The 10719-nt window shown below is 44.6% G+C and overlaps 1 protein-coding gene across 1 annotated transcript in view; it reads right to left on the bottom strand.

Moving 5' to 3' along the window:
- Positions 1-6389: 6389 nt before the first annotated feature.
- The window catches only part of STUM (stum, mechanosensory transduction mediator homolog), an 80759-nt gene continuing 76429 nt past the window's right edge, over positions 6390-10719 (bottom strand). The window contains exon 3 of the mRNA XM_036753235.1: positions 6390-6482. Within this exon, the coding sequence (XP_036609130.1) occupies positions 6448-6482 (35 nt within the window). The 3' untranslated portion in view covers positions 6390-6447. The remainder of the gene's footprint in view (positions 6483-10719) is intronic.

Here is a 10719-nt window from a genome sequence, read left to right as displayed (position 1 = left end):
CTCCCAGGACACCAATGGCATAAATAGGTAAATGGGTACCTCCATCTAAGAACAGAGACTTAATGCCACAAATTCAAGGAGTCTCAGGTACGAAGTGGGAGAGAAGGAAGGGCTGGGAAAATTAACATTTCTATTCTCCTTCAGAATTCAAGCTGATCCCAGTGACTGACCCCTCAGTATTACCTACAGCATCCTTCAAGAGAAACTTTACCTGAGGGGTCCAGGGCAAAGGAATTGGAATGAGGCTAAGAAAATGGCTTTGGTCCCAGACTCTGACCATGATGGAGAAGTGGTGGCTCTTCTAGTCTCTTTCAGCATGGGTGAATAGTGCCCAGTGGAGCTTTCAGGGAAGCAAGTATTGTTGGCCCCATTTTAGAGATGGTACATCAAAGGAAGTGACTTACACAGTAGAAGCAGAGATAGTATTGGAAGCCAGATCTCCCAATTCCATTTCAACAAATGTGTCCATTAAGTATCTGTTGAATGCCAAGCATTGCATCTTCCCAAGCAATCCACATTTATGGGATTACTCTGCCTGCTATCAGGTGGCATCCGTTAGGAGTTTCCCCTCTAAGCAATGGGATTTTCTCTGGTTGAAAGTTTCTTCATTTTGGGTTGGATCTATAAATTTGAGTGTGGTGTTTACCCCTGTGTTAATCTTTAAGTAGTCCTTCTCCAGTAAGCTCTGAGACTCTTAAGGGGAAGATAAAAGCTGAATAATTTGGTATGCCAAGGACTTGGCTCTAAGAATAGTCTTAAAACAGCCTGCGGGCAGTGAGGCCTAAATGTCAGAATTTGGTACTAATGGTGCCTCAGGAATACTCATGGCATGCATAAGATGTAGCTAAGTGGGTAGGGTTGAGCAGAGAAGAAACATCTAGTTGGGTGAGAGTGTCTGGATGGGTTGGTAATAGCCCTGCTTTCATTTCTTAATCAAGTCAGTCTGTCCTAGAGCATGTGCTGAGTACCTGTGGACCCCAAGGGAGGGTAAAAGGAAGAGGTCTTTGCACATTTTCAGCCTGAGCATGCCGTAATTGTTCAGAAGGTCCTAGATGGAGTCTCCACCTTGTGTCTGATTCATCCATTGAGGGAAATCCTTGTGCACTGAGTTAAGTTTCTCTTTAGGATAATCCTCTTTAATCACAGGGACCAACTCAAGAGGGGAAAGACAAATGAGACTGTTTTGTTTTAGTTGTACAAAGCTGGAGCCCAGTGGATTGTGTTTTACTAGACACTATAAATAAAGGTTATCAAGGTGGGATTAATGGGTGGAGGGGGGGGGTGGGGAGGCTGAGGAGATGAGGAAGGAGAAGAGTAGATACACGATCAACTTCTGGCCTAGGCCTCTCTGATCTTCAGGCCTACCCTGATGAGTCTATCAGCTGCCTGAAACAACCAGTAACTGAGAACTGAGTCTATTTAGAGGGGAGGCAAGGGACCTCTTTTTGAGTCTTCCACAAACTCCCACTACCCTCAGGGTATCAAGGCTGGCCGTTTAAATGGTGCCTTAGTTATTGCAGAAGCACTTGAAGCAAACATTGAGAGGAGGGATAACAATAACAGTAAACAAAGCCTCCAGCCAACTCGGGAATTTGAATTTAAATGATATATCCCCTAGCATGTGATACAAAGAGCCTTTCTTTGCTCACATCAACAATACAATAAAAACAGCTAATATTAATAAAACATGGTGGTGTGCACTGGAGCCCCTCACTCACCACCGTGACAATTCCATCGTGCCAAATGCCAATCCCCTCTCCCCAGAAGAGGGGAAGGGGACCCCAAAGATGTAGAGCATTTCATCTTGAAAGCAGAGAATCAGAGTGAAGCTTCCCAAATTTACCCTGACTAGACAGGAAGTCCCAGAGACAAAGAGATAACTATTGAGGGAAAAGGACCCAATGAAGAGAGAGATGTATCTACGAATATACCGACAGATAGTTTTCTATATATCTATATCTAGTTATCTATGTAGCTTGTTATCTATATATCCATATGTAATATATAGTTGTCTACAGAGAGACCTACATATGTAGATACATAGATATCTATATGTAGATATCTATATATCTATACAGACATATACTGAAGGTTGAGCCATCTCCCAGAGAAGCTAGTTTTATTCTAGCAATCTTTTCCCTCCTGGGAAAACATCAGGAGTCTGAAGAATGTCTCACTGGATCCTCTGCATTCGATGCCTTCTTTCATCATTGCTGTGCACCCTGTCATCAAACACAGGAATAAATATTTTCATCTCCAGGAATATCAAGGCTCTAGCTAGGCTGGAAGCTTTTGTGCCTTCTCTCCTTTGTTCCCTCCTGGCAGAAATGTTAATTGTGTAGATATTGGGGTGGGGGTGAAGGGGGATAATTCTGTTTCCTTTCAGGATGTATTCTCCCTACTGTTCCTTTTCTTCCAAATTGTTATTCTCAAACTTCATGGTGTTTTTCACCTGCAGAGTGCATTAAAAGTTATCAATGAATTCATCCTCTCTGTGACTCTGTCACGTTGAGTTTGGGAAGCAGAGGGTAAGAAGGTTGCCTTCCATCCCCAATTTCAGGCCAATATTTTCCACATCCAGATAAAGGACAAGAATTCATCTTTAAGGACTTGTTTAATAGGAGAAAAGCAAAAAAGTTATTTTATATCTTTTGTACTGAAGAACTGAGTGTTGGCACAGGATTCCTGAGTGACTGTTGCAGGGGGTTAGTCCTTGATGTGGAAGAGAAATGAGTTGAATCTCACTCTGGTTCTTATTGGGAGAGATTTCATTCCATTCCCCTCCTCCCCGCCACCACCTCTGATTGCATAAGAATCACTCCAGAAATCTTCTCCCACTCCTCTTCTTTAAAGTCCTACAGAAATCCAAGCTCTCATTATTTTCTTCTCTCCTATTCTCTCTCCTCTCATTCCTTCTCTTTATTTTGTGGTGCGTGTTGGTTAGGGGCATCAGCAGGAAAGGAACCATTTTAATGACATCTTCCTTGACCCCTTTAGGGGTGGCTGACATTTAGTTTTCTCAAGACATGAGCTGCCTCTGGCAGCCTAGGAAGGACTTGGATGTAGGATACAATATGGTAGCATGGTCTACGTGAGATAGAGAAACAGTCACAATTATCACTCGCTGTTAAGTTAGACTGAAAAATCACAATCGTCATGTGGTGGGACAACCTTCCTTGAGAAGTGAGAGAAGCTTCCTTGTAGGGTTGTAATACTAATGACCCTGAGGTAGCATAGTCTGGAAAGGGAGTCATTTGCTCTGTGTCGGCAAATTCTTTGAAGTTTGGGACCAAACCTGTATAACTCACATATCCAGCGTTGAGCGTTGTATCACTTACATGTGGGTATTTAATAAAAAGCATTCCAAAGACAGTCGTGATGATATAGAAGAAAGTCAGGCTGTCTGTTCTCCATTCTGCTGACAGTTCCATATGTAACCCAGATGAGTTAATTCTCCATCCATAAAATGGACATGCCAGCTATCATAACATGAGAGAAAGATTCTACACCAAAGGGAACATAAGGAATCGTGCAGGCCGCTACTCTATACACTGATACATTCTTTTTCCAGCATACAGTGGGGTACCCTTGAGACCTGAAAAATTATCGTACCTTGGTCTCAATGCCTGCCTTGCTGAACCTTATTTCTATTTACTTATCTGATATCTCATATGCGAAGTGCTCCAAGACTTGGAGACACCCCATCAGACACGTTGCATATTTGGACTTGATGATGGGACCAATTTAAAATGTCTGATCGGATTCCTAGACAATTGAATGTTCCTTGCTGTGGCCACTAATCAGAACCTGGCTTAATTATAGCTGGGTACTGTTACTTACCAGGTGTCCATTCTCTTAGAAGTAGCCGGGTTTTGAATCAGCAAATGTACCTGACAAAGGACTGGTCCTCTACCAGTCTGCCTGGCTGGCTCAGATTCCATTGGACATAAATATCCATAATTGTTTGTCTAGTGGAGATCATGACCTGGGATGGTGGCCTGACTGCAATGAATAACTCTTGGTACCATCCCCCTAATTATGAGATACTGGCAGATTTAAGTAGCAGCCATTCTCACTGTTTCTGTCAGTGCTGGACTACCTTGTTCGGCAATTATGTGGAAATTTTTTCTGTTGCAGGGTTAATTCCTCTGGCTCAAAAAGCAGCCCTCCTGGGAAAAAGAGACCTGCCTGTCTTCAGGGGCTGCCAAATGGGTAATTGCACTAAGTCTCACTGAGTACCTCTGCTAATCCATTGCACTCAGGCTCCTGATGATACCTGTCACTCAAGGAAACCCTACTTGTTTGCTGGATTGCTTAGGCTCTCAGTTTTCCTAAATAGACTACAAGATTTGCTATCTTCTCTCCACCCCCTCAGCCTTTACCCCAGTCCAAGGCCAAAAAAGCAGAATTTTCCCAGCCTCCTCTCTTGCTTGTGGGGGCAGCCAACCCCCATCTGAGGTCTTTTTCTCCACCAGGACTGTCAGTCAGCCTCCTTGAGTGCAGTCTGAGGTGGAAGGGGAGTGGGCTGGAGGGTGGGAGTGGGTGGCACCAACCCATTATTTTCCTCAGCTGAAGCTGTTTTATCTTATTACGGGGGAGGCCTTTCTCCTCGATCCAGCTTCCTAGAGAGCAGCCAGCCCACTCTAAGCAACAGCTTGGAGAATCCTCTTCATAGAACTAATGGCTGTTGACCGACCTCTTGGATGGAGTGGAAATTTTTGGCACAAAGAAATTCAGGGAGGTCGTTGAATTCAAACAAGACTGAAGATTGGAGTCAGAAGATTAAAGAGATTGACTTGGTAAGAAGGAAACCATCAGGGAATACCAAAAGCCACACTCAAGCTCAGTTCAACCCAACCCAAGCAATCAACCCTAAGCCAACTCCTTGCTGAAATGAAAGAGGAAGGGGCCTTCAACAAAGTAAGGGGAAAGAAAGTGAGGAAAGCAGCCAGTATACAAAAAGAGAGAGATCCTAGGGTCTGTCTTTGAAAATGGAAAATGAAAAAAAAATTTAAATCCAGTGACAAGTCAAGGCATGAAGGCCCAAGTGGTGGTGATGATGGTACAGCATTGTTCTATCTGAAGGTGCCAAGGAAACACCTGGCCTGGCAAAGTCCAAATTCTACCTTCCATAGCGAGAATGGAATTGGCCTCGTGGACAGGGTAGATGGACTGGAATGCCCTCACTTCAGTGTGCCCTCCTCCCTTCAAACTGCCCCAAGGTCTGGGTCTTGGTTAAAGGCCAAAAGGAATGATGTCCAACACTGATGTCCTTAATTTCTCATTTGCTGCCATTAAGGCTGAGGGTGTAGAACTTTTTAAACCTAAAAGTACTGAGAAAGGGACTCTTGGTTCTCCAAGCATCCTCCCCAGCAAGGTGAATAAACCCCTGTGTGAAGTACAGGGTGGAGGGGCCATCAGGGAGCAGGTCATCGACTCCTGGCCTAATTGGATTAGGACTGTGCCAGTGATAACACTAGAGGGAGCCTGAAACTCACTGCCATGAAAAGAGAAGGTAGGTACTGTATTCTTCTTCCTGGGAAAGCTAAAATCACAATACTGTACACTTCTTATGCCAACAGTCACTTATGCTGTGCAGCTGGGAGGCCTGAGAGTACAATGAAGGGCAGGGGGACTTCAAACTGTTGGATCGTTCTTCAGTCGTGTCCAACTCTACGAGAGGAGTCAAAACTCCAAAAATGATACCTATCTGACCATTCTTCGACACTAAACTACATTCTGAGCCTCACCTGTGGCTGGCTGTTGACAAAGGTGAGGGCAACCCTACTAGTGAGACTTTGGAGTAAGACACAGACCTTTCCCAGCTCTGGAGCTCCCAGGAAATGAAAACCTTCGACTCACTATCAAAGAACTTCAAGTCTATGTACACGTTGGTGTTCTTTGGGAGGCCAGGGGCATTGCCAAGGTAGTCAGGATAAAAACTCCTGACCCTTAACTCAGGCTTACAATGTATATGTCTATTTCTTGACTTATCCCTGCAGCTCTGGTACCGCCTTGCCATCAACAGGGAAGGGAAATACCCTTTTCCCTCCTCCCCCCATAATAGTTACTAGCCTAAAAACTCCACAGAGACTAGTTCTTTTCCCAAAGCCCAAAGGGCCTTCTGGGGCATTCTGTCAGAGTCTCCTTCTTCACCTCTCAGTGTCCCTCCCCCATTCCCACAATGCCCTGTGTCTTTAGCTCTCTCAAGATTCAGCAGGAGAGAAACAGACCTCAGTGCCTGCTGAGAAAAACAGATGCGTTTTTCAAAATAAATAAGGTTGTTTTTTTTTTTTTTAAAAATCCCTCCCCAAACCCTCACCAAAAGAAAAAAAAAATAAACCCCACACCAAACCCATGAAAAGCCAGAAGAGAAAACACCAAGGTCTTTGGCCCAAAGATGCTTAACACAGTCTCTTCTGGACTCCCTGCTGGTGGCTCTGAGGCTCACAGCTGCTGTGGGATGCCCTGTTCCTTGTAGCCTGTGTGGAAGAAGCAGAGAAAATATAGTTAGAATGACTGTTCCCTGTTTAGTTCACTCAGATGTGGAGTGTGGGGTCCTGTCTTCAACCCTGTGGCAGAATGAGGCCACTGCTCTGTGTTTTATAAAATATTCCTTATAGCCCCAACCCTGACCTAGGCAGCCTGGTTGTGTGCAAAGAGGTGGGCTGGATTTGGAAGCAGCTGATCTGGTTTTGAATTCCTGCCCTTTGGCTTCTAAACGGATGTGACTTTGGACAAAACTACCTTAAGCTGTAAAATGAGGGAGATGGGCGAGATGGCCTTTAAGGCCCCTTCTGTCACAAAATCTACACCACCCCCCATCCTCTCTGAGCCTCAGTTTCTTCATCTGTAGAGCTCTGGATGTGGAAAAAGGAAGACCCTGTTTTGGACATTTAATTTTGTGACTCTAGGCACGATGTTCTCTCAGCCTCTCATTTCCTCATCAATAAATGGAAATCATAGCAGCACCTACCCCTACCTCCTAGGGTTGTTGTGAGGATCAAATAAAGTAATCTAAGTAAAAAGGCTTTGCAGACCTTAAAAAGTGCTATATAAAAGTCAGCTGTTACTATTAGCCGTTAGGTTTCTAGCAAAATGGGAGCCAGAACATTTTCCCTCCTCACCTACCTCAGAGAGCTAGCAAGAGGATCTAATAAGTACATGGACATAAAGCGTTTTGCAAATGCAAAATATTATGCAAATGTTACCTATTACCTACTTTTAAAAATTAATGTAATGTGGGCGTGCCTTGACCATTTAAGATGGCATCATCCACATGGAAGATGCTTCTGGGGGCCTGGAGAACTGGCTTATGTATAGATGGTCTACAGTGGCCTACCAGGTGGTTGGGTGCAGTCTTTTTCCATTGGTTGCATATCCAGAATTAAGTCTTTAAATCTGACTGACTGGGGAGTAGGAGATGACTGAGGGGACCTTTTTTTGCTGTACTTCTGTCTGAGAGTGAAGAATTTCTTCATTCCCACCATGGGAGGGCCTGAGGGGGCCCTCTCCTTGACTACCTCCAAACCCCATTAGCCCATATGGCCCCAGGGATCTGGAAGCCCAGGAATCTAGGCTGGGTATTGCAGGCAGCTCAGCAGTGAAGCTCTGAAGTACAAGGATTTGGGGATGCCTGCTCAGCTGGGTTTTGGACATGAATTTGGTGGGACTAATATTAGATAAGAGTTTAATCTCTCTTCCCTCCCCAGACACTGAGGTCGTATGAGTGGGATTTTGCTCCTGAAATATTAGGGGAAATGTTTGTTCTTGCTATGTCTTTTTAGTAACTATCCCTCTGTTAAAATTTATCCGGTATTAGGGAAGAGCTGGGGCCCCAGAAAAAAAAGGAGGAACATAGTCAATGGGGGCTTGAGTCAGTAGCAGAGGAGAGACTCTCCAGTCACCTCAAGGGGTCAGATAACTCTAAGGGAGGAAAATGTGCTGGTCCTGGACAATGGGGCCAGAGTAAACCATGTTGTTGTGTTGTACAGTCATATCCAACTCTTCATGACCCCATGGACCATAGCACCCTAATACTGTCAAAGGGGTTTTCTTGGCAAAGATACTGGAGTGCTTTGCCATTTCCTTCTCCAGCTCATTTTACAGATGAGGAAACTGAGACAAACAGGGTTAAGTGACTTGCCCAACGTCACACAGCTACTAAGTGTCTGAAGACTCAGGTCTTCCTGATACCACACCCAGCACTCCATCCACTGAGACATCTAGCCGCCTCCATGTTACAATAGCAAGAATAGCAGATATTTGTATGGTATTTTGAAGTCTACAAAAGGCTAGGCATGTATTGTGCTCATGCTCATTTCAGCCTCTTTGAGTTGAGGGCTACCGGTATTAAAAGAAGGAACCAAAATGTATGGCCTTCCAAGCCCTGGGAAAAAGCTGCAGGAGAGAGGATGCTCACTAATGAACTGGTGGTCGCCCAAGAATTCAGTCAGGTGCTCTGTGGACCTTTGGCAATAGAGCTATCATGAGGCTTCCCGTCCCTCTAAGATTGTCCTGTGAAATTGTGAAGCTGGCAAAATTCATTCTTCTTCATCTCTAGCCTCCTCTTTCTGGGGCTTTCCCCTCATTCCTCAGGTAGATAGTGACCAGTTCTCTCTACCTTCCCTCTTACCAAAATCTGCTCTCTGGAAAGAGTCTGTCTGATAAATCCATAAGACACCAGCATAGTTTAACCTACCTTCTCTCTCCAGGGACATTTGCATTTTAACAGGGGGCAAAGGCTGTAATGGTAGAATGGGAAACAGGGAGGGGGTAGGACTGGAGACCAAAATCGCATCCCTTTTCTCCAGTTGACTCTGGCAGCCTGGTTTGCCTTGTCCGGCTGGTGGTTTTGGGGAAGGGGTTGAGCACAACTTTTCTGATTGGTTGTAAAGTGGGAACCACGATCATTACACCCATTTTACAGATGGAGGGGGTGATAGACTGTGGATCATCTTGCATACATAGAGAAATGCACAATTTACATTTTAGATTTACAATTTAGATTTTGTACCGATGGGGCCTCAGTTACAGAGACACATAAAAATGTTCCTACAACCTTGAATGCAATGGATAGAGCACCAGGCCCAGAGTCAGGGAGACTTGAGTTCAAACCTGGCCTCCAGCACTTACTAACTGTGTGACCCTAGATAAGTCATCTCACCTCTGCTTGCCTCAGTTTCCTCATCTGTAAAGTGGGGATAATAATAGCACTTTCCCAGGGCTGATGCGAGGATCAAATGAGAGAATAGTTGTAAAGCACTTAGCACGTAGTAAGAACTCTATAAATGTCAGTTATTATTGTTAATTATTGTTATTTACTGTAGGGAGAAGAGACTGATCTTTTTCCCTTATTTCTACTAATGTCATCAACTGAGTTGTCAATCAACACTAGGTCAGCCAGAGAATTCGATTTAATCCACTAAGCAAGAATTTGCTAGTCTCCTACTGTACTAAGTGCAAAGCGTGGTGCAAGGCAAACCAATCTTCACCCTCAAGGTACATAGAGTTTTAATTGTTGGCGGGATGATGATGGATAGCTCAAGCCACCAGGGTAAAGGGACACAGGAATTATGATGACTCGCCCTACAATGCATTGAATCCATAAAAGAATGTTGCCCCAACCAACAGTCTCAGGATGCAAAAGGATGAGTTGTTTCTCCAGAAAGGCCAAAGTAACAGTGGGTATTCTTGAATCCTCTAGGTACCTGAGGGGAGGAGGAGAGGGGAATGGATTACCAGCTGGGAGCCTGTTATCCGCATACAGGACAAGGCCTGTAAGACTCCCTTGTATGGTTATGACCCTGAAGCAAAGACTGTGAACCGGATGCCTATGGTCTGGGTCTGGAAAAATCCTTTTGGTGATTAATTGGAGAGAAGGGAAGGAGGCTGGAAGAGAGATTTTCCTGTGTGACCCAATAAGACAAGGGGTGAGCCCAGGCCACCCTAGACTCACCTTGGGAAACTGGATAGGAAGTACGAAGATGTAAAGCAGGCATGAGAGAGGGGAAAAAAGAGAGAAAGAAAAAAACACTGTCTGAAAAGGATGATCATAGGAACGTTTGAAATATCCAAAGGGAGGAGGGGTAAGCACATCAGGGGCCCCGGGGAACTGAGCATAGGGCGAGGGTTGCCAGTTTCACAAAAGCCAAATTCACAGGCACAGACAGGAGCTCTGAGTGGTCACACATTCATTTTCAGCAATTAACTGCCACGGATAAGCCCCCCAGTTAAAGAATATTTACTGAAAACACAAAGTACTGCACTTAAAAAAAATTTTTTTTTTAAACTAAAAGCTACTGAAAGATGGTCTCTCTGGTTCCTCTGACTGGTAGAGGTCATGCATAAAAGGCCAGAATTGCAAAGAAGTCACTTCTAATTCCTCAGTAAGCCTCTGAGAAGTAGCCATAGGTGCAGACATAGTCAGCTCTTAATAAATGATTATTGACTGACTGTAAGATGCTTAGCTGGGGTTGACCTCCTTGCCAACCTGTCTGTTTTTTCCCTCATCCTTACCGTTACCATCATCCCTCCCTATGCCCACATCTTGATGGATTCAGGTTGGGTCTGTGTGCCGAAAGTAACCTAGCAATAATCTGTAACCATTTTGAAGATGGTGAAATTATCAGTGGAGGCAACCTCCTGCCTGTGAAGTATATATACACATGGCTCAGGGGGAGCTGCCATTCACTGGGGAGGGACCAAATTCAATACCTG

This window comes from Trichosurus vulpecula, chromosome 4 (genome assembly GCF_011100635.1).
Source record: "Trichosurus vulpecula isolate mTriVul1 chromosome 4, mTriVul1.pri, whole genome shotgun sequence".
NCBI classification, from domain to species: domain Eukaryota; kingdom Metazoa; phylum Chordata; class Mammalia; order Diprotodontia; family Phalangeridae; genus Trichosurus; species Trichosurus vulpecula.
Note: the sequence above shows the minus strand (reverse complement) of the source record. Positions and strands in the feature narration are given on the sequence as shown.